Source organism: Triplophysa dalaica, chromosome 3, assembly GCF_015846415.1.
Source record: "Triplophysa dalaica isolate WHDGS20190420 chromosome 3, ASM1584641v1, whole genome shotgun sequence".
Classification (NCBI taxonomy): Eukaryota; Metazoa; Chordata; class Actinopteri; order Cypriniformes; family Nemacheilidae; genus Triplophysa; species Triplophysa dalaica.
The window spans coordinates 16,106,364-16,131,164 of record NC_079544.1 but is presented as its reverse complement, the minus strand read 5'-3'; the positions used below and the strand labels follow the sequence as shown (position 1 = coordinate 16,131,164).

Sequence of the window (24,801 nt, the reverse complement as noted above, 5' to 3'; positions counted from 1 at the left end):
TGCAGGTCGCACCACAGTTCATTAAGGTAAGATCTTCATTTTTTTCCCTGCTTACTTTAGAGATAATGGAATTTAAGATGTTTAATTGTTTGATATGGCTTCTGTAGACTCCTGGTGGCAGCACAGACTGTGCCTTGCCCATCACATGGGCCTCTGAGAATGACAAAACTGTGGATGTTTTAATATTTTTTACTAATAACCAAGTCTGTAGGAGGGAAAATCCAGCTGAGACGCTTAAGACATATAAACAAGTATGTGCAACATATGCGAAAGCAAGAATAATGTTTTTACATTTACATTATCAGTTTGTAATGAAATAGTGATTTGTATTTTCTCCATTTGTGATGGTAACTACCTTCTCCTTTGATGAAGGTAGTTACCATGCTTGTGTTTTGTCATTTCATAAAAGCGGTGTATTTTCCAAACTTATTGTGTGTGGCATGATTGCCAGTGGCCTGTTTATTACTGATCCTGAAGACCGTGGCATGCTTGACATCTGTGGGTTTGACTCTCGAGCAGTTGACGTCATCCATAACTTTGTATTGGACATCATTTAAAAGTGATTTGTTAATACCAAGCAATATGTTTTTACAAGGAATAAGGGGGCATTAAGGACCCCAAATGAATGAAGTTAATGCAAAGCAAACAATTATAACATATTAATTAGACAATCTTGTTATACGTTTAGTAGTCTCTAAACAATTTTGATTCAACATCCAGCAGGCTGGATTGATTTCAGTTCAAATCAAGTGGAGCAAATCATTGTTTAACTGATCACATTTCTGTATGTTTTTTTTATGTTTACCCTAGTCCAATGAAATAGTTGTGTTTCTTAAAACATAGCTTATGTACAGTTAGGCTTTCACAAGTCTAGATTTTTTTCTGTTGGAAATCTCTTTCCAAGTAATGTGTTATATCATAAGAGGCCTTTCTAATTATGTGTGATGTCTTTATTCTTTATATGTTATTTAAAATAGCCACTGAAAGTGCACTAATAGCCTTCTACATGCAGTGAAATAAAATGCAAAGTTGTTCCACTAAGTAAATTGGAAATCCGTAGAAATCTGATATTATTGATAAACATAATATAAACTAGTAAACTTGTCTGTAATGTACTGATGTTGAAATACCTCAATTGTTTTGTAGTCCAGTAACTTGGTATTTGATATAGAAATACTAATAACTTTTTGTTATGATTAATGAAAGGACAGTAAAGTTTTTTGGATACTAAAAGACAAAATATGTATTTGAAAATCTTGGTTAAGTAATGTATGGAAAGTTAAGCTTTTGCAATTCCTGTTCATGTGTCATAAGGTTATATCAAGGATTCTTATAAAGCTAATGTTGCTAGTATTTATGTAAAGAAATTGTAGGCACAGACTAATAAACACTTAAACTTCTGTAGACAGATACTACCTGTTGCTTTGAAATACAAAACTGAATGTACCTTTGTTATATTTGTGTCATATTAGATAAATAATTGAGATTTCAATAAATACATCAAGAATCAATATGCTGTGTTTAATTATATGGTGTGTTATTAATTGAATATTTCATTGTAGCCTATACAGTCCATTTTTCCAAAACGGTTTAGGATTAGGAGTCTTTGTATACATACATTGTTTAGTTTTTTTTCTAATTGACAGATTTATGATCTAACATGGGCTGTCTAGAGATGGGTCAAATTTGTGTTTAAAGCTAATTTTATTTGTTTGAAACTTTCCAGATGATAATAAAAAATACATTATATTTTTGGAATGTTGTCCCCTAGAAAATTTTAATATTCATGACATACAACTATGTCTAATAAAAGGTTTTGGGTAGGCTGGTTGTATAGTTGGCTTAACTTGTTCAACTGGCAGAGAGAATAATTTTAAAACATGTTCATCATAACAATGACGCTGTAGTGTTGACATATTGCGACTTGATAGTGGTAGCCAAACTGTTCGGATTAGATGCCTCAAATTTGCCTGACATTGGTTGACTCGGAAACTATTTTAAATACATATACAATTCAACCCGCGACTAATCCTTGTAGAGGCTATTTTAGATGCTTTTGTGAGGCATTATAGCTCAACAAAGAACATTAAAAAACGATTTAAAAAATCCACAGTTTTAAACAGGCACTCTTCACGGCAGCCCTTGTGCTGAGAATTGGCGGGGTCTTAAATAAAACGCACGTAATGAGGAGGCGCGATCATGGCGGACGTGTTGAGTGTTCTTCGCCTTTACAACATCCAGAAAAAGGAGATTGTGGCAAAAGGGGATGAAGTTATTTTCGGGGAATTTTCCTGGCCAAAAAATGTCAAGACAAACTATGTCATTTGGGGGTATGTGCTAGTTGTTTAGCCTCAGTTCTAAATGTTGTTTTTATTGAGCTTCTTTAGCTGCTAATGCGCTACTGTTGGTCTCGTGCTGAGAGACTCGTGTTGTTTTTACATTATCATGAGTTTAGAAGATATACAGACAATAACTTTTTTATTACATTGAATTAAAGTATTTATGTTTGAATCTATGAAGTAATGTTTCTGTTACTTTGATAATATTCTGTTCTATTAATGGGAAAGTACCATCTAATACACTGATGTTCTTTGTAACGTTATTATCTATATTTCAGTGTGACTGTCAGGGCTCCAGACTAACTTTTTTAACTGGGAGCACTGTAGCCCCTGACTTAAATTTTTAAGAGCCCAATCTGAAAATTTTGGTGGCAAACCTTGAATCAGCCTGCAATACAATTATTGAAAAATTTCCCCAAAATAGCTGTATTACTGACAAATACGTTTATATATATATATATATATATATATATTTGAGACTACTCAATACTAGGTTCTTTGTTAATTCTATGCTAAAATATCTGCAGAATTCTGTGGAACAGTTTTGAATATGTTTAACATGTGTACAGAAATGTAAATATGTGTAAATGTATTGTAATAGTTTTAAAATACTGCCTGTCTATGCATTTAACTGCAAGTGGCAGTGGTTTGGTTCTGTTCCGTATTTATAAAGAGGTAGAGCCTACAGAGAAGCTTTAAGTGCTAATTAAAGAGACTGTTTAAACTCTGAATCTTTCAAATGAGATCTAACTACTAGAAAAATAAATCAATAAATTGGTAGGTCGCATATGCTAGACTATTAGTCGCGGTATGGACTATGGAGCCCTGCATGTGTATGGTTATTACTTCGTGTCATGATATATATAATAAGTGTTACTGGAACTCTTATTGGAGTCTTAAGATACATATACAAATATGCATTCTGATTGAAATAGAAATAAACACAATTTTTTCAAGTCCACAATATCTCCAGTGATCTGGTGTTTGACTTATTGAGGTTGCATGAAAGATTTTCTCTTAACTTGAATATATTTTTAATACTGTTTTAATTTAATCTGTGTGTTCAGAGGATGGTTCAAACTTTAAAGGGTCATAAATAATTGATTTGGAAGCTCAGTTCTCTAGTAGTGTTACATGCGCTTTTGATGGAGATCTGGTTAATTTATTTGTTAATGCTTTACAAAGCTTCGTTGGATATGTTTAATATTAAGTTCTATTATGTCATTACAGAACTGGGAAGGAGGGACAACCTAAAGAGTACTACACACTTGACTCTATTCTTTTTCTGCTCAACAATGTGCATCTTCCTCACCCTTCATATGTGCGCAGAGCTGCAGTAAGTAAAATTGTTTTGTCAAAATATGTTATATTATTATTATTATTTTTTTTAATTGCAGATTTTAAGAATCCAATGTGGCCGACAGGCCGATAAAAGATATCTAATTATAGTAAATGAGAAGCATACAAAAAATTAGTGAAACTAAATTAACATTTATCTTGCGTAATATTTATGCAACATTCTCTTGATTGTACAACATTTAATGAGGTAACTACGGTGGGCGTGAAGTGCAAAACAAGAAATCACAAAACTAATATGTAATCTAAAAGCAAAATATAAAATCCAAAATCACAGTAACAAAATTGAAAACGCAATATTAAATCTAAAAAACAAAATAGCAAGCCATAAAACACATCAAGAAGTCTGAAATCTAAAAGTGATCATGCAACGCAAAGGCTTTGCTCGTGGATCCAGTGTGAAACTGTAGCGCACCGGACACGGATCTACTCCTAATGCAAGACGAGCCCGTTTTAAATTTATTAACAAATGTTTTTCATTAATCAATGAATATGCTCTGTACCATATATAAATGTCCATCCTTATAGTGAAAGTCCTGGGTATTTTGATTGATGGGATGTCGTTCGATCGTACACTCTAAAATGTACACTCCAGTCGACACATTAAGTTATCGTGGACGGTTAAATGCGGTGGATATTAAATTAAAATATATAGGAATTCAAACATAATATTACTTGACAATTAGTGTACATGTTTCTGACTTGTTCACCTCGGACACAAGGTAGCCACACAGCTCTCATTCTGGGATTAGAGTGACAGGTTCCTGTGTACAGGTACAAACAGCATTTTGTTTGTAAGTTACCAAAAACAACCCATATCTGTCGGAGTCGAAAGCCTAGTGGGCAGTGCTCCGACAAGTGCCAGGGTTGCGCATCGGGCAACCTGAGTTAGATTTCAGTCTCGTGGTTCTTTCCCGAACCCGCCTCCTTCTCTCTTCCACTTCGCTCCCTGTCCTCTCTACTACTGAGCTGTACAATTAAAGGTAAAAAAAAAGCATGCCTGAGCCGGTTGCGGGATTTGTCACTGTATGTGAGGTAAAATGTTTTCATTTGTTTTGATCATTCTTGTTTCCCCAGTAGTAGTTACTGCTGGGCTGCAGATATGACGCCTAACTGTTCGTTCATGCCGCCGCAGTTGAGAACGTAAAAAAATTGCTATTTAGTTGGAACCAAAGTTTACAGGGCTGCGTTCTCTGGAATCCTCAAGATTTAAAAATGTCCAACTGCAATATATCGGTCGACCACTAATTTTTATTATTGACTTAAGTCATGTCAAAAGTTAAAATCCTAGTAAAATTATTGTTTGAAATAAATTAGATTTTTAGTCTATACCCTGGTTTTCACACACTGGATCAGAAATGACAATTTTTGTATTTAATAAACAATAATGTATTTAATAAGAAACAATTCAATATCAAACAAATATCACACATTCACTGTCCCTTTTTTTAGGTTAATAATTTTCTTAATAACTTGTTGATGATGAGAGATGTAATGCTCTTTTGACAGACAGAGAACATACCTGTTGTAAGAAGACCAGACAGAAAAGACTTGCTGTCTTATCTCAATGGAGAAAGCTGTAAGTTTGACAAGTATACAAAGATAATTACCAAAGGGTTATACCTGTTTATTTGTTTGTGGTTTATGTGGCATTTTATTCTGTTTTCCAGCATCATCAACAAGTATCGACAGAAGTGCACCTATTGAGATTGGGCTTCAAAGGCCGACCCAAGGTGTGTGTCATATAGATGCATTTAACATTAGCCATTGATGTATGCTTTTATAGATATTATTTGTGCTGAATGTCCACTAGGAGCAAAAACAAGGTTTTAAACTTGCATCACAATTGTATTAACAGTTAAAAGAGCTGCAGATGAAGTTTCATCAGAGGCGAAGAAGCCACGGGTTGAGGTAAAAAGTTCACTGTGCATTTGCATTATAATCTCCATATGCGCACTAATGTTGAAGTATGTGCATTATATGCTGTTTGACACTTGTCTTCTCTCGGCTTGTGTGTGATTTCTTAGGATGCAGAGTGTATGCGTCTGGATAAGGAGCGTCTGGCTGCTCGTCTGGAGGGTCATAAGGAAAGCATTGTGCAGACAGATCAGATCAGGTATACTAGACTGATCAATCTTTTAAACGTGTACAGCATTAGGACTGTTGTGACTGAGTGGTTAAAGAAATATTCCAGGATCAACTGAAGGTCATACAAGTGCAACTGTGGCATGTTATATGGTTTAATGACTGCATATACAAACATAGTGGCTGATATAAACCTTTTGTGAAGGAATTATTATATTATTGCTTAAAATTATCTGTTACTGGTGTCAGGTCTCTGTCAGAGGCCATGTCTGTGGAGAAGATCGCTGCTATTAAGGCCAAGATCATGGCTAAGAAGCGTTCCACTATCAAGACTGACCTGGATGATGACATCACCCTGAAACAGAGAAGCTTTGTGGATGCTGAAGTGGATGTGACAAGAGACATTGTGAGCAGAGAGAGAGTTTGGCGGACGAGAACGACGATATTACAGAGCACCGGCAAGGTGAGAGCAATCGCTCTAATCGTCTACATCTGTGCATGATGGAATGAGCATCATTCATCATATATACTTTTGCAATAAAAGAAAATGTCAACCGTAGCAGAATTTTCTATTTCTTGTTTACTGCAATATAATTAAGTGGTTGTGGCTAACTTGGTAAGTGAGGATGAGTGTCTATATCAGTGGTTCTCAAACTGTGTAGTCTCTTAATATCTCTCTTTCGATGAGCTGCGTGTAAATTAAGCTGCTTGTGTATTTCTGCACTTGAACAGTTGTTTAAAGCTGTTGTTATTGCTGTAAAGCTCTAATTCAACACACGTCTGCATCTATTCAAGATTAAATCAATGAAGCGTGTGTTGCGATTTAGTTTGACGCTCTGCTTTGACGAGCTGCTGCAGTAAAGTGCGAGTCTCTGTTTGTTCTGTACAGCTGTTCTCTTGACGTTAAGGTATACGTATATTTATTTACATTCGGAGATAAATATTTTTTATCAAACATTGTTTGTCTTTAATATAGGTTTGTAGTCTTTCCGCAAGTCCCCACAAGATAATAAATCCCCCATAAAAGTCATTTATAGAGCCCTATTTACAGTGCAGTACAGAAAAGTGTTTTGAAAAAACATGTTCTTTAGTTTTACAACAGCTGGAAAATAAAAACGGTATTACTAACATTATTTATAATACAATAGAATTGAAGGACGCGGTATAGCGATAAAGATTCACAGTTCTACTATTAATTTATCTCATTCGCCGCCAGCCTCTTTAAAAAAAAGTTGCCAGCCTACGCCAGCATTTTTAACATTTTCACCCAAATTTAATGGCTCACAGTAAATTTTCTTTAAGAAATATATGAACAAACAATATGTAAAGTGAAAGAACAGAGTCTCAGCTTTCAAACAAAAGGAACCGTATTCTTCTATCTTCATTTGTTCGTTTTTTATCACGTAGATGTGGGTAGGTTTCTTCAAAAATGCATCCTTTTTGATTAAAGAGGCTGAGATTATAAAAGTTTTTTGTCAAAGATTCTGCCCAGATTAAACTCAGAACAATCATTAAAAACCACTAAAACATATATGTTCTGGGATTCTGTACTTTTTCCCAAAGGTGTTTAATAGCGGCACCTGCTGTACAACAGTACTAACACTGATTGCCGTAAAAACTCGTCTTTGGCGGGGAAACGTTTTTTTTTTAAATGACGAGATAACTCGTCAATGGCGGTGAAAGAGTTAAGTGTTAGGTGGTAATTGGAACAACTAATTATATTAAAAGTGGTACTTGATCTTAAAAGTTTACAAACCACTGGTCTTTATCATCTGGTGCACATGATGTGTAGATAATGCATTGTCTTGCACTCATACTGGGTGCACTCATCTTGTACTCATCAACTCATTTTGATTTTTGTCTCATATTTTTGACCCTGACCACAAAACTAGTTCATGTGAGGCTCAATTAAACCAAATTAGATTTATAGATCATCTGCAAGCCGAATAAATAAGCTTTCCATTGATGTATGGGGATAGGACAGTATTTGGGTGAGATACTATTTTAAAAATCTGCAATCTGAGGGTGCAAAAACGTCCAGCTAATGAGAAAATCACCTTTCATGTTTTCGATCAGAGGAGCTGTAGCAGGCTGTTGTTAAGAAGGTTCTTTTTAATGGCCATTGTTGGCTAACTGCTGAAATTACATTGTGAATAGCAGATGAACCCGAAAGTGAAAATTCTAAGCTTTACAAAGTTATCAAACTTACATGGTTAATTCCCAAAGAGCGGGCCGCAGTAAGCTAAGTTTGTAGGTGTGTTTCTGGCCATTTTTGCAATTTTGCTGCATCCACTCTCAAAAATATATACATATATTTATTAACGGTAGGAAATATAAAAAATATCTTAATGGAACATTATCTTTACTTAATATCCTAATGATTTTTGGCATAATAATTTTTTTTTTTGACCCATGCAGTGTATTGTTGGCTATTGCTACAAATACAACCGTGCAACTTTTGACTTTATGGTTTTTATAATGGTAATTATTGAATGAACTGGTCTTCTAAAAAAAAGTAGAAACGATTCAAACAATAATTTAGCAGTCATGAGTGATTTCTGTACTGTACAGTAGGGGTATAACTATATTCGAACCAAACCGAATGATCCGCAATACACCTCCCTCAATACGGACCGCGAAACTCCCGTGGCATATCGCGGAGCACCGCCCCCATGCGTCAGCTGCGTGTGACGAGCACGATTTTCTTTGCACAGGTTAGAGCATATCGCTTTGCAAGCTGAAGCAGCAGTGCAGTAACTTTTGATCAAGCTCAATAATGTGATGACAGGGCATTGTTAATGGCCAGAATGCACATAGATCGACAGAAACAACAAATACAAATTCAGTTACTAATTCTCCATAAAAGCGTCTAAGAGAATGTGTTTCAACTTTAAGCGCTTAACTATTGTATATAGCACTCTTAACAATACTGCAAAGCTTACAAAACATTATACATCACGCTAAAAACTATTTATTTGTAAGTCTCTGTGATAGAAGCCAAACGTGTATCAATGCAGCTTTCATGAAAAGAATAATCACTAAAAGCCTTCAGGTCTCGTGGTTTGTTTGAGATTTGTGCGCGCCCAGAGAGTCAGAGCACAAAATACTAAACGAAGTTCTCTCTTTCAAGTCTTATTGCTATGAAACTGACATATGAACACAAAATAATGTTAAAATTCCCATATTAAATGGAAAACTTGTAAAGTTATTTAGCTTCATGACCAAACAGTTGGGAAACAAAACACATTTTTGGTCCAGTATTTTGCGCAAGCTCTTAAAGGGGCAGCAGCATAATAAAGATATCTGTTTATAATTTTCATCAAACATCAAAGGATGGGCCCAAAAACACTCACTGATATTAAAGGAATTGTGTTCTCCAATAGAAGTTGTTCACAACAAATAAAGAAAGAAAGCAGCTTTAAGAAAGATGTGCTTTAAATATGGAAAAGTGTTGAAAGACAGTTTACATGTACAATAAAATAGTTCAATCATAAACAATGATTTGCGTTAATATCTAATTGATTTATTAATGTATTTAATACATTTCAATTAAGTTTTAGTGTTTCTTTTTTCTTATCTCACCCCACGCCACGACTGTGCTATTAAATTGAAGGCTGGTGCCACCAACTGAATAACTTTGTAGCACCAGTGCTACCTCTCTCAAATGTTAGTCTAGAGCCCTGTTCTGACAAGTTTAAGTTTACAATAGTTTTATTTGTTTCATTTTTGTTTACTGAGGCCTAGTGCTCTAAAATATATAGACTTAAGTCAATAAAGTTTAAAGTAAACAAGCTAAATTGTTGTTGTTGTTGTTGTTGTTGTTGTTGCTGTTATTATTAAGTTAAAACGATTCTAGTGTTCTGTCTCATTGCTTGTGCCATGGCATAAACCCTGCCCTCAGATCGAATCGAACCGAGACGTGGTCCCAAAAGTGTTGTATGAACCGAACCATGGCATTGTTGTATCGTTACACCCTACTAAACAGTGCTGTTTGTTGTAAAGCATCCATGTATAACATTAAACATGTCTTTGTCTATGTTTTTCAAGAAAAAAAAATCAATTCAGTCAAAATCTGAGATTAAAAAATTATATTTGTTTTGTGACACGTCTGTGTAATGCATAATCCACACATATGCAAACGTCTATTATGTTACTTATACTGTACACACTCAAGTTCCCCTTTAAAAATTCATATTTAAATAGTATGACTTTGTTGCTCTTTCGCAGAACTTCTCCAAAAATGTATTTGCCATACTTCAGTCAGTGAAAGCTCGGGAAGAGGGTCGAGCACCTGAACAGAGACAGACACAGAATCAAACTCAGGTGGTGAGTACACAATTGTCGGTCATATGAGTGTATGTCTGAATCGTCATTACAATTGTGGCACATGGATGCCAGTTCATGAGTATTTTGCCTGTATTTTACCATGTTATATTTAAAAGAGGAATGAAAAAACCTTCGAACATAAGTCCTGACATAACTCATAAGTGAACTATGCCATCTCACAAGCTGTTTGTTTGGGAGTTATGGGATCCCATCTGTGATGTGACATAATGGCATCATTTGTCAAGTTAATGAATCTTAGAATTTCCTTCAGAAACGTGGAATGTTGTGTTCCGCACCATTAAAAGGCAAATTTGAAGAGCCTTGACATGTGATAAGATAAAACTCTGCATGTGTTTTTAGACTTTACTATTGTGTCACCTATACTCAATTCTGCTGTTATCTGTTCTGTCTTTGCCCATGTTTTATGTTCCATAACAATACATAATGTACTGTATACATTCTCTGTGTATACATTCTGTTATGGCGAGATTCGTAATCAGTCAAAAAAAACTATTTGGCTGTTAAGGTTTGATCGCTCATATAAAAAACATGTTTTGTGCTTGTAACTTGCTCTGTATATGCATTCATGATTACATGTTAATTTAAAATGCTTGTTTTGGTGCCATAGGATCCAGCCATAAGAAATAAACAGCCTGTCCCAGCTGCCTATAACAGATACGATCAGGAGCGTTTCAAAGGAAAAGAGGGTAAGTTCATAGCTCCTGTTCCAGTTTTAACTTGTGTTCGGTTGACCACATGTTTTGACTGAATGGTGTTGCAGTCACAATTGTATGTGTTGACAGACTAGAGAGATTGTGGCTTGCAGCTTGCATTCATATGTTGTGAAATGATGATTTTTAGTCTTTTATAGACATTTTCGGAAAATATACACTTATATTTCACAACTTATGAGCTAATGTAATGTAATATATCAACTTTTTATAATGTTTTAAAATGAAGTGTTTGCAGGCTCACACTTTCACAAATTTTGTATTTAAGGTCTATATTTCAGTGAATGATATGCTTAGACTCAACAGCTATTGGGATATTTGTGTGTACTCTTGTGTACACTTTGCTGATCTTCTCTACTAAAAGTAAACTTTTTTTATTAAATGTTTAAAACTTTTTTCCTTTTTTTTTACAGAAACGGAGGGATTCAAAATTGACACTATGGGAACCTATCACGGAATGACCCTGAAGTCTGTAACCGTAAGTCAATGGTTTGCAGACTGCTTGTTTTTGAATGACCTTCATAACTCCGCAGTAGAGTTTTTTTTATTATTGAGCTAAACGCAGAAAGTTTTTCTTTTACATTGATTTCTTAAACATAAAAGGTAACATTATCAAGATGAACTTTAGTTAAGGTTGTTGTGGTCATGATTGAAAGAGTTATGATAGAAAGCTGTTATTGTTGGGTTAGAGTTAATGTTGGATTGAAACTTTGGTGGAAAATTTCCAAAGTGCCCTTGTATGAGGCAACATTGTGTTCAGTAGGCTGTTTAATGAGATGAAAGTTATTTATCTCTACTCGTGAAATGAATAATGACCAAAATACTTTCACGGCTCTCTGTTGGACAGCAAATGCAACACCTGGGGCCTGTACCATGAATGTTGCTGAACAAACACAGGGTTACAGGATTAGTTTTGGGGTGACAAACCAAGATTTGTTGGTAGCATGAAACAGCTCATGGAGTTTCTTTCTCAACTCAAGATTTGATCCTGTCGCTAAGATTAGTTTGCCTTGCGCACCTGCACATTAACGAGTGACGTTGGCATCGCAAAACCAATCACGTTCAACATGGGTAGGGGGAGTTCTGTATGTTTCTTAAGAAATAATTATGCGCAAATATTAGTATCAGAAAAATGTATTTCAGCCACGGAGTAATACTGTTTCTGCTGTCTACGCAAGAGAGTAATGTTTCCAAAACACTGCTGATTGAGTTAATGTCTACCTCCATAGGTTACAGAATTTTTTTGAAAAAATACACTAGAGAAGCTGATTCTAAATAAAGAAGAAGAAATAAAAAATGCAAGTGTGTAAACTTAGTCCGTTGTAGTGTACATTTAAAAATCTGAGGGTCATCTCAATTCTGACTCTGGTTTGACTGAGGGCCATGTTGAAGTGTGTCTGTGGTCAGGATAGCAAAACCTCTGGCATACACCCCTGTCTCCCACCAACAGGCTATTAAACAGTCCTGTCATAGAAAATGTTGTAGTTTGAAATTGAGTTTTGGTCACATATTTAATTCATTTAAAGGGTTTTATACTGTTCCCAATTTACTTTACCTTCCTTAAAGCACTGACACAAAACCAATGCATTAGGGAATGTTTTGGGCATTAAAGTATTAAAAACTTCTTATGAATGTTAAAATGTAGGCCTACTGTATGATACATTATTTAGGTGAATTCTAAGTGTAACTTGATAAAAAAAGATTAAAATAGCAGTGTTAAAAGATATGTGATGTCACCTGTCAATGTATGGTTTTGTTTGTATCTTACTGTAGCTGTTTAATAGAAGGTTTCTTTAGTGGACAAAGAAGATAAATGTCGTGCAGCGTAAATTACCATGGGGATTAGGGATGTAACATTCACTCAGCTCACGTTGCAATTTTGCATTAAAGAAATATCAGGATGTCAACGTCTATGTTTGCAGTGAACATGGACGCCCCTGGTGTTCAAAAAATTTATTGCTATTCAGTTCACACCTCAACCGATTTGAATCGTCACACATTATAATCGATTTTAAACCGGCTGACGGTGAACCGTTACATCCCTAATGGCGATGAGCATTGACTAATGCTGAGTTTCTATCATGGTACCTAAAACCCAGGGTGGCGCAAACTAATCCTTAAGTAACCTGGCTAGCCACTTAAACCGGCTTCATGGTATAGGCCCCAGCAGTATTTATGATGATTGAACATCATAAAGAATTTGCTATTTTTTGTGTTAAGATCTTGATGATCTAAAAACAACAGTTGGCATTTCAGGTGCTGTTAGTTTTTATACCCTAATTATTTTCATATATCAAAGCACAACTTCATAACCATTTTAATTGGCCACAGGCATCTCAACATTCATAACCCATATTCAAGATTTAAAAACGGTTCAAAAACTCATGTGCTTTTATGTGCTTTTATGGCAAAAAGTTTGGTTTGTTATGCTTCACTATTTAATGGTCCAGCCCACGGTGTCCAGAGTAGTTTTCTCTGAATTCTGTTCATCTTGTCTTTAACCTTCCATGGCATATTAATGCAGGCATTGTGCTTGTTGCTCTGCAGATGTTGCCAGTATTTGATCAGCTCATTGGGATGAAACTGATGGGATGTGATCAGGTGACTGTACTTGCAGCTGGAATAGGATACCCGCCAGTGATTGAACAGAAATTCATTCGGTGGGGGCACTGGCTCGATCCTTAGTTTTGCTAGGCAGATACCCACATAAACATCTTCTAAATGCAGCCTATGTATGCTCAGAGACGCCCCATAGATCCTGTGTGCCATATCACCTGAAAACACATACCCTGTCCCCGAACAAAACGGTGGGATATCGCTCGCTCGTGTACAGTTCGGGCGACATGTACCATTTACTACGCTTGTTTCGGATTGGCCCGTGGCCTCTCATGAGATGTCCTGTGAAGTACTTTTGTCTAGGTACCCCCTTGGGCTTGAGGAGTTTGTGTATGAGGTATTCAGTATTGACAAACACATCGCTGTCGGTCTTCATGACATAGTTGGCACCAGAACAGTATGTTGCCACCCAGTACATCCCCATCAGAGTTTTAATAGTAAGGTTTTTATAAGTATCCATGTATTCTTGCTGGATGATGTCATAGTAACGCTTACTTTCGGCTTCAATTGTGCGCTGCACTTTGTCCTCCTCTTGTACACCCATGAGGAAAAGGCGCACAAAACCCAAGCCGCCAGCCACGCTTTCATTGCCCCACGTTTGCCTGATGGCATTCCTGGCATCCGCTTGCTTCGGTTCGACTGCTATCAGAAGCACCAAAAAAGGATCCTGATGCACACAAGCGTTTGGCTCATTCAGGATGTACTTGTACGGCTCGACCTTAAGCGTCTTTTCCATCCTCATCTCCCCGCTCAAACTGATTTCCAAACCCAATGAGTTTGCAAGTCCTTGCTGCGATCCTTCATCTGAAGCTAAGCTGAGATTCACCTCTGGCTGTACGGGAGGCACCGCAAGTGTTTTCCATCTTTTCATTGCGCTGGAGTTGGACCCTGTTTTCATTAATCCTCGAGGAGCCAACATTACCGGATTTACTCTGAGGTTCATCTGACAGGGCCACCAGTGACCCAGAATGACGACTCCTCCCACACACACAAGCAGTATGATGAGAAAGGCGACATGCGGCCTGAATTGTCTGTGGTTCCACCGCATGGTTTTATTCGGTGCTGTGTAACATACGCACTCTTAATGAAGCAGAAGATGTGCAGTTGGAGCATGACCGGCCAAAGCCAAGAGATGCCTCACGGCCATCTAATCAATACTGCATTGCAGATATTTCATGTTTTGCTCTGTGGATGGTGTTGAAGTGCCTCTCGGTTCCTCTCTGGTGAGCATGAAAGACTGCTGACAGATCCATGGTAAACAGGAAGTCCAGATGTGTGGAAACCTGGAGGGGGAGAGAATAATTTTGTATTTACTTTTGGAGTTATTTCTATTAGAGACACAGACACTTGATAAGCATGCAATGGGTGAATATTTAAAACTGTTCATTTGAATTCCCTGGAAATCTACGAATTCTGAATTTCTAAAGGCATGTTTGCTGTTGTAACGGAGGCCAGCTAGTGAAGAGCTGCGCAGTGTGTAAACTTTAAATAACTTTCTTCTGCAGAACACAGAAGATTTTTAGAAAAATGTTGCTAACCAGAAACCGTTGGTCCCCATTGACTTGCATTTCTTTTGTGTCCATACAATAGTCCATACAATAATGAAAACCAACATTTTTGGGTGAGCAAAATTTTTTACATTTTTGCAGTTTTTAATTATCAAAATATCTTTTGTGTTTTTCAGAAAAAAGAAAATCACACACTTTGCAAAGTATAGTGTGATTTCTGCTACAAGGTCTATATGTGACGTACTGTGTTAACTGCTATTAAGCAAACTAAACATAATTACAAAAAACAATGATGTATTTTCTCTCAGTATAAAAAATGCCTGAAAGCATGCAGGGACATCATGAGAATTGCATGAGTGTTGCTCTAGTTGGGTTTGTTTTTGGCTAATATCGCCAAACCTGTTACCATTTATAATAAATATTTTTCTATTTAGTTTTCCTCCATCAAAATTGGCACAAATATGGAGGGAAACATCTTATATGTGGATCTCATCGTAAATGATCTGTGCATGTTTTTTTTCTTATTGAATAAATAAGTTGATACGCTCTGAGATTTAAAGCAGGCTTTGATTTAATGGTCTTGTAGTTTTGAACTTGAAAATTGTATATATTGTTATCAAATTTGCTGTACAGCCATGATAATTTTTCTTTCATTCTGTGAAATACAAACAATATCTCTCCCAAATTTCAATAAAAATATTGTTTCTATTTGCAGAAAATAAAATCTGGATAAACGGTTTATAATAACAGGACAGATCCGCTGTATTTTTTCAGACCTCAAATACTGCAAAGAAAACAAGTTCATGTTCACTTTAGGAATATTTAGGAAAGTTAAAAAAACATTATTTTATGTTATAACCTTGATTTGTTTTTATCACAGTTTTCATGTGTCTTGTCATGCTATCAGTCTTTCACATTGCTGTTGGTTGACTTCATTCCTGAGGTTTCATTTTGTTAAAATTCAACAGAAACTCGACTGGAATGGCCACAGTACATGATGATTACATGACAATTTGGAATAGTCTCATAATTTTTTCCATGCCTGTATAAGGCTTTCAAGATATTTGCACCACTTATAGAAACAGATCGTCCAAGGTAAACAGCATTATTGATTTGATAGAAGAGATGTAGTTTCGAAATGCTATCTGTGTCTGGTGTAGACATGATGTCAATAAGCACCTCTGTGTGCCTTTGTTAGTTTTTTCCTTCAGAAAAGCGACCAGCGTCTTTCTGGCTATACCTTAACTTTCAGTGTGTGGAAAAAGGTCTCTCTTGGCGTTTTCTCTGTTCAGTGAGTGGTAGAAGCACATTCATGACCAAACCGCAGCTTTCTTGTGAGTGAGTACAAAACATCATTTACAAGACCCTATAATTCTTACTGTCTAGACACATGAACATAAACATTTGTCTGTAATTATTATTTTATGTCTGACAACAGAAATGTTAAGCATATAAATGAATATAAGCAACCGCGGTTTTATTGGGCGTTAAATTGGATTAAAATATAGCAGATTCCGAGATTAAACGCAAGTACAACGTGATGACCTCACGAACATGCTAGTTACCATGTAATACCAATTTGCACCATAGTGACGGGTAACAGATTATGACAGTTTTTTTTACGAGCCGGTCTGTCAAAATGACAGACAATAAAAAGTCTAGCGCAACCTCTTTGTCTGCTCAAATACGTTATGCTGAGTAGCCTCCGCAGTGCCGTTTGGACAAAGAGCTGGTTGTACACGCTCTTATTCTGAATGCTTTGCCCTTTTGAAGCAGAAAGCATAGTCTGTTCTTATTCAAGTTCACTACCTCTCCAGATCAGATGGGTTGTCAACACGACGACAGCTCAGCTACAGCCATGAAACCAGAATAGCCGTTCTAATTCAAATGCGCACACAATGTCTGGTCCCTTTGGTTTGCACGCTCCCCTATACATGGTTTTATTTATCCGCTGCTCTAGCAGCCCTGTCGCAGATGGATGTCGTGTGCTTTGCCGTCTTACCTTGTATAGCTGTTTATTCCCGTCTGTCATTTGTAGCCAGATTTTTTTTCGAGTACTTCAGGTGGTCAACAATTGGCCATGTTTTGGTGTGCCCCCATTCGTAATCCCAGTGGTAATAGGCAGACCCAGAGCAACGATAGGATGCGAAACGGCTTCGTGGCTTTCTCAAGTTGCTAGGCAAGCAAGCACCCCCCACATCTATGAACCCTTTCTATCTCGTTCTGCAGTAATACAGCGATGTTGTTTTGCACTCGCTGTGCAATGCTTCCTTCCCTTTTGTGCCGTGCTGCTTGTCTGTGCTCATCATTAGAGGAGAGGAGCGGGGGAAGGGATGTGAAGCGTTGCTGACATTCATAGCTTCACACCTCTTTCTCCACGTGACACATCTGACAGCTCTCATCCATTGAACATGTGTCCCCCAAAACATTCTGCTGTGTTGTGGCCGTATCAGGCATGTTGGTGTGGATGCAGTTGTATATTGTTATCTTTTAGATGTGAAAAATTCCCAACCTGGTTTTTTTTTTTTTAATGTGAAAAATGATTTTTTTGGTTTAGTTTTGGCAATTATGGTCACCGTTGCTACAGGAAGGGGCGTGGGTCGCTTTCACTTCTCACAATGCAACAACATTTGGAGTCTTTTTTTGCAATGTTTCACTATAGTTTCATTTATTATTTGTGCAATGTTTGTTTCAAAAATATGATTTGCTATATATTTCACAAACTCTGTATTTTGGTAGATAACAATCCTAGACAGTTTTTTTTATGAATCCAAAGCTGTAAAGTCTATACTAGAGTACAGCATAAACGAAGTGTGCGTAGGTTAAATTCATTTTGGTTGACACGACTGAGATTCTGAGATCCAAGACTGCAAAGATTTTGTAAAGACATTGAGAAACCTACAGAAGTTTATCAATTCAGTCTCTCAATACAGCTCATCACTCGAAATATGTGTCACACACTGTGATCTCAGATTGTCTTGAAATACGGAAGTGTTTTTTCTTGTTCTCTGAATATCAAGCTTCCAAAGAAAGTGCACTATTCTGATTTTATAGAGATTTTATCTAAGCTGACTATTTGTGTCTTGTGACCATATATTTAGAAAGGCCCCATCACATACAACTCCCTACCCTTATAAAATGAATATATATTTTACTGAATGAATGAACCTACTGCTTGACATGACAAGGTTGTCAAATTTCATATATGACATGTTAATATTTCAATTAAAGGAGGCCACCACAGTTCAGTTTATTAGATTTCTTGTCTCGGGGCTTTGGTTGAGGGTTGGTATTCATGCTGACCTGCAATCTCTTGTTCTGGATGTTGAGAATGTGTAAAGATTCAATAACTTCAATCAATTCACCATCTCTGTCTTTTTGAGAATACATTAACACAGCATGGTTATATTTCTTAGATAATTCTTCATACATCTTTTATGTCTCCTTGTCGTGTTTAGGAAGGGGCATCTGCTAGAAAGGCCCAAACACCAGCCATGCAGCCTGTTCCACGGCCAGGTATGAAAAAGTTCTCAAGAGCATTACACAAAGTTTTGGTATCCTAAAAAATCAGCTCCCATTCAGCAACTGATGTTCACATTTTGAACACCCTCTGGCTGTCTGTGACTGTGAAGCGTTTTGTGACACCCCAGTACACTTTTGTTTTACGCCTTGTCTTTACCGCATTTGTGAGTGTAAAAAGCACAGATTTAAGAATATATTGGCACTTAAGAAAGTTGCTGAGCCTGTTTGTATAATGCTATAAATCATTTAAAAAGTCATAGTCTTTTGATAAATATTGAGATCTTTAATGGCTATTTAATTTGTTTTTCCATATTTTATTCCTTGAAGTAGTCTAGTGCTGTCTTGGTGTTAAATTGTTGGTGTAATGTGACACTATCCCTTGAAGAGCTTCCTCTGTATAAATATACTTGTTATTTGTTGCTGTGTGCAATAGTGCATGACATTACATTAGTAAAATCTACTTATTTTCCCATGTTCCTTTAAATGTGCATAAAATAATTTCATGTACCTCTTCATTACATTTCTATTTGTATCTGTTTAAGTCTCTCAAGCAAGACCTCCGCCAAACCAAAAGAAAGGTATGCCTTTTACATCATGGACAAGGAAATATACTTTGTGAATTTTAGACATGGCTTTGTGTTTTTGTATGTTCAAATGGGTTTGTAAAGATATTTAGATGATGTAAAGATAATTAGGGTTCGAGCCCGAAGGGCTAGAAACCTATTGTATTTGTTGGTTTTATTATTATTATTATTATATTTACTTATAATTAATATATCTAATATTTGTTCTAACTTTACCTGAATGTGTGTTTCTAGGTTCAAGAACTCCCATTATAATCATCCCTGCAGCAACAACATCTTTAATCACAATGCTCAATGCCAAGGACCTCTTACAGGACCTCAAGTAAGTCTTGGGCTCTCTATCACCATCTCTGTTAAAATTGCAGGGGGCATTGGTTAAAAACAACTGATATTTTTCAAATTTTAACCTGACAGCACAAATGATAAATAATTATTATAAGCTTACCGTTGTGAATCAGACATATGGACATGGATTTCTGTTTCTTTATCTGATTTTTTTTACCTAATTGCTCAATAACAACTGTTCACATAATAAATATTTGTCACTTATTTTTGTTTTACCAAAAAAGTTATAGATGTTATTGTGCTTTAAAACAATTAAGGTAGTTTTTGAAAGGACATTGTCGAGAATGATTGTTTTTCACTAATGTAATTGCTTGTTTGCAGGTTCGTCACACCAGAAGAAAAGAAGAAACAAGGCATTCAGAGAGACAATGAGGTTCTGCTGCAGAGACGGAAAGATCAGGTGCAGCCAGGTGGAGCCACAATCAGTGTCACCGTTCCCTACAGAGTGATCGACCAGCCACTTAAACTGGCCCCACAGGACTGGTAATCTGATCAGATCACACCCATGAACTTTCATAGGCTGTAGTAGAGATGGTCTACATCCACTAGAAATAGTCAATACTAATACCGGCAAAATACCAATTTATTCTTTGATGCAAGAAATGCATATCTTTATTTGAGGAGTTATATTTAATGAATGGTGATTGTTCACAGGGATCGTGTGGTTGCTGTCTTCGTCCAGGGTCCAGCATGGCAGTTCAAGGGCTGGCCGTGGCTTCTGCCTGATGGATCTCCTGTGGATATTTTTGCCAAAAGTGAGTTTATCCAGCCCATTACATTTTTTGGAAATTCATAACGAAAAGAAGAGCATTTCATGTTATATTAATATTTGTGTAGTCCGAGCTTTCCACCTTAAGTATGATGAGGCACGGACGGACCCAAATGTCCAGAAGTGGGACGTGACCGTGTTGGACTTGAGCCACCATAAGAGGCACTTGGACCGACCCATCTTCCTCCGCTTCTGGGAAACACTGGACAGGTTAGGCTCACAAAATTTCGTGAAGTTTTATGATCTTAAAAATTGGCTTTTCTTGATTTATTGATTGAAATGACAGTGGCTTTTTGGTGAATGAAGTTCCCATGTTTAACTTTCCTTATGCCTGTCTTTCCAACAGATACATGGTCAAACACAAGTCCCATCTGCGGTTCTGAGACATCTGTCTGTTTGTCATGACTGTCAAGACCCTCACTCTAAAAACCTGCCAAAAATGAACTACAGCCCCCTGTTCCTCTCAGACCCCCTGAAAGCACTTTGAATATCCATATGCTACACCATCTTCTGATTCCTATATAATTTGTTAGATCTTACACCCATGGAATCACTTGAGTGTCTGCAGGGCGAGAGGAAATTTAAAGTTTGGGTTGGCCCTTTCATGTTTTCTAAGTAGATATGTATTTTTCAGTTATAATGCAGCTGGTTGGCAGATTCAAAAGAGATCATTTGAAATCTTGTTTTCTATTTGATATCCTTTCACAGTTTTTCGTTCTTTTTTTACAGTCTGCTGTAAAACATGACCTGGCTCGAAGAAAACCATCATATATGGTTTGCTGATATGAATAAAGAAGGAAAATATCAGAGTTAATTTTTTTCTGCATTCCGTTCTATGAAGTGTAGAATAGTGCATTGACTTGTTATTCTTAGTGCACAAATGCAAGTGGTAAATCAGATGAGGAGGAAGCACATGACTTTGGAAGAGAGCTGGCATTATTCAGAATGAGGCAAGCATGTAAATGAGCAGAATTGATACTTTAAAGCTACAGTTTTATCAAATCTGTACTAGATTTTTGATTGTGACTATGAACTGTTATTCTTTGGCATATTGGATTTTGTTTTACAAAAAATTCAGGAATCACTGCTTTTTGGATTTACTATTTGAAATGGAAATGTTGTTTATTCCATGTGGCAATGATATCAGAGATATGAAAGGGTACATGCTTTTTTCTTTGGATGGTTGGTTTTTGTATAAATCCGTTTGGAAGTAATGTTTGTTTTTAAACATTTATGTTGAATGTGGATTATTATTATTAAAAAATATTGAAGTATGGGAAAGTGTTGAAGCATTTTGTAAATGGCAAGGCAACAAAGTTTCAGTATTTCTTGTTAACAGTATTAGCTTTTAATTAAAGCTTATCATCTTTTTAGAGTTGACAGTTAAAAAAGGAAAATTAAGCTCAAGTTCTTTCAATTCAAGTTTATTTTTATAGCGCTTTTCACAATGTGCATTGTTCCAAAGCAGCTTTACAGGGGCAGACAGGAAAAACAGAAAAGGTAAAACGCAGCACAGTGCATGGTGTTTAAAGAACAAGCAAAATCATTCTAATAAATATCTAATTAATAAATAAATAAATGGTCTTTGGTCTTTCCAAAATAAAGACTGCTTAAAGGTCCAGTGTTTATTTTTTTGGAGGAACTATTAATAGAAATGTAATATATATAAATTAATGTTTTCTTAGGTGTAAAAGGACCTTACATAATGAAGCTTTGTTTTTATTAACTTAGAATGAGCTATTTCTATCTGCATACACAGCGGGTGGAATGGAATTTGGCATGTTGTTTCTACTGTAGCCCTAAACGGTCAAACTGCTCATATTCAGAGCATATTTCATAAATACATCTCCTTCGGCAAAAACGACAACATCTTAGTCCTGTGACAGCCACCGTTGGTATATTGATTTAAATTGAAGGAGCTCACTGTTCGATGCAGCTAATTTGAATTAACTGGACCTTTATACGTTGCTGAACACGAGTTCTCTTTCATCATTTCATGTTTGAGAAACACCTATGGGAAGGGCATCCAAATGCACAAAGTCTGGCTTTGACAGACAGGATTGCGTGCCCTATGCCAGGTGACATTCGCTTCTCGTGACCTCTGAGTTATTTCTCACAGCTTGTTGATTGGACTTCACTGTTTTTACAGGAGGACATACATGTGGATCAGCCTCCGCCAGACGTGATTGTCCTTTACGTCATTTCCCCTTTTTTGGTCATGTCGCCGTCTAAATTGGTGCCGGCCACTCCCGATATAACGTGTGTGGAGCCTTCGTGCCGTGAGGGATTCCCATCCCTTTTGTGTGGTTTGCAGGGGTCTCAAATACGCTCAGGAAGCTATCGATTTCCCAGTAAATTTTAGCCATTGCCTGGCGCTCCCTGCTAGACTCCGGCACCGCAGACTCAAGTGACCGCGACCGAGAGAGAGAAAATGGCGATGCTGATGTGTGTCCAGGGACCTACCAGGGTGTGACTTCCCTCAGCTGGGCCAACTGGGGGGCTCCAGGGACGAGGATGGTGCAGGCCTTTGGAATCCCGTTCTGTCCTCATTCCTCCGTGCAAAATATGAAGGCTCTTTGGGGTCAGCCCCCGTCCCATGCCGGGTGTTCCCGGCTACCCTGTGTTATGGCTGCATTGTACCATGTGTCACCCAGCTCCCTACACCAGTCTCACACATATTTAATATAAGCTTTTGCCCATGTGTTCTCTCAAAACCCTAGAAACGCTGTAAAAACAAACAAATGCATTACATTCGTTTATGAGAGAGAACTTCTCTTCCGTGAGGAAAAAGTGTACAAGCAGCGTCATTACACTACCTTACACTAGTAAGGTAGTGTACCTTACACTAGTCCCGCACAGATTTACATTAGATTCAACTTTATTGTCATTACACATATACAAGAACAGTGTAATGAAATGTAGTTTAGGTCTAACCAGAAGTGCAATTAGCAAGTGCAGGATATACAGTGTTAATAAATACAGAATAAAATATTAGGAAAATACTATACAATAGGCATGTACTATGAAAAAACTTTACAGAAGGAATTTTCTATGAAAATATAACAGTCGGTATGTACTATGAACAATATATTAAAAGCCTTTTAATAAAGGCTTCGGCCCATGTGTTCCCCAAAACACAAGAAACTGAAAAGCAAACCAATGGAACAATTTCGTTTACAAGAGAGAACGTTTTATCCACATACGCATCTATCCTCCGCAAAGGAAATTTCTTCATTTCGCCTCCCAAGGCATACGTCACGTATACATAGTCCTGCACATGGGCGTCGCTAACACTATTTAGTCGGGGCTCTAGCCCTGAATGTTTTGTTTTGGCCTGGAAATATAATAATATGAATTCAGTAACTGTACGTTTAAAGTTCGTTTAATGCTGCTATTGCGGCATAATCTTAATCAAAATCAATGCAAAGATAGCAAGATTTTTATCAATTTTGTAATGCCTAATTTTTAATGTGGATAATGCACAGATGTTGCCTGTCGTTCATGTGGGGTCAGTGTGGTCTGTGTGGTCTGTGTGAACCTTTCTTACCTGTCTGCTGCCTCAAATAAGTCCCAAGTACCGGGCGAAGAAATAATATCCTAATATATGACAGCGTAGTGGATCAATACTGTTTTGTATTCCTTCAGCAAATGCTTCCCGTTATTGCGCGAATCTTGTCTTTCATGCTTATTGCCTGAATGGTTAAGTACACATATAATTAAACGTTTTTTTAACACAATCTGGAATAAAGTAAACAAAAAATTTTGGGAGAATTTTTTTGCGACGTGTATCACTGCATCTGCGCCTTAACGCATGTCTTAAAGTGCCAGCAGCTCAGTCACATGCAGTTATTAGGCCACTGGCTCTTTGTGTTTACTTAAAAATGTAGTTCAAAACCTTTCATTTTTATTTATATAAGATTAAGCATTATCAATTATGGTTATTAAGTATCTCTATTCATATAAATACTTTAAGTATTTAAGTTATTAAAGTTGTAAAAAAACATTACAAATATTAACACAATTTACAAACAAGGAAAAATCCTTGACTGAAATTCTACATGGGCTGACTGTTAATGTCATGCATTATTATCGTCCAGCTCATAAACGTGAAAGCACTAACGCATTACAAACATTACCAAATACTTTTTTTTGCTCAAGTAAACCCTTAAAGATACTCTCTGATGATTCCACCATCTAAAAAATGAACAGGAAAAATACATGAATAAAATAATCATAAAGAACTTTGAAAAGTCCACAAGAGAATGAAATTCAGTAGACAGAGACAAAAGTAATAGCTCCCAGGTGGCCCAAAGCACCATGGTTGGTAGAGATTATTCCTCTGGTGTATGCTCAGCTGTGGGCCTCCCATTAAACACGGACCTTTTGTCCTAGCGGAATGGGAAATTCACTACCCCCACCCGGACAGGATGGCTCTCTGGGCCAGGGCCGTGAGAGGGTGATCTTAAAAAACATTTGGGCTCCCCCCGACATGTTGTTGCCACAATTCAGAATGCGAGAGCCTCTTCCACACAGTCTGCTGAAAGTGGCTCTAAGTGGCCTGTGTTAGAGAAGTGGTGTGATGGGTGCAGACTGGCATCATGTCAGTGCTCAGTTTCTGAT

At 36.9% G+C, this 24,801-nt stretch overlaps 2 protein-coding genes across 2 annotated transcripts; one reads left to right on the top strand and one right to left on the bottom strand.

The window, feature by feature from the left end:
* The first annotated feature begins 2,193 nt into the window (after nucleotides 1–2,193).
* cdc73 (cell division cycle 73, Paf1/RNA polymerase II complex component, homolog (S. cerevisiae)) lies at nucleotides 2,194–21,455 on the top strand. Its single transcript, XM_056743339.1, has 17 exons — nucleotides 2,194–2,330; nucleotides 3,570–3,675; nucleotides 5,205–5,274; nucleotides 5,366–5,428; nucleotides 5,554–5,606; nucleotides 5,723–5,811; nucleotides 6,030–6,243; nucleotides 10,008–10,106; nucleotides 10,735–10,813; nucleotides 11,251–11,315; nucleotides 18,420–18,477; nucleotides 19,026–19,061; nucleotides 19,302–19,389; nucleotides 19,734–19,895; nucleotides 20,067–20,167; nucleotides 20,250–20,391; nucleotides 20,528–21,455. Exons 1-17 carry the CDS (start codon nucleotides 2,200–2,202, stop codon nucleotides 20,562–20,564), a joined length of 1,593 nt encoding a protein of 530 aa, XP_056599317.1. The 5' UTR covers nucleotides 2,194–2,199; the 3' UTR covers nucleotides 20,565–21,455.
* Nucleotides 11,322–18,410, bottom strand: LOC130417654 (beta-1,3-galactosyltransferase 2). The gene is given in 3 exon segments (XM_056743340.1): nucleotides 11,322–13,642; nucleotides 13,644–14,736; nucleotides 16,964–18,410. Coding segments are annotated over 2 exon segments (1,239 nt in total). The 5' UTR covers nucleotides 14,502–14,736; nucleotides 16,964–18,410; the 3' UTR covers nucleotides 11,322–13,261.
* Nucleotides 21,456–24,801: the final 3,346 nt, after the last annotated feature.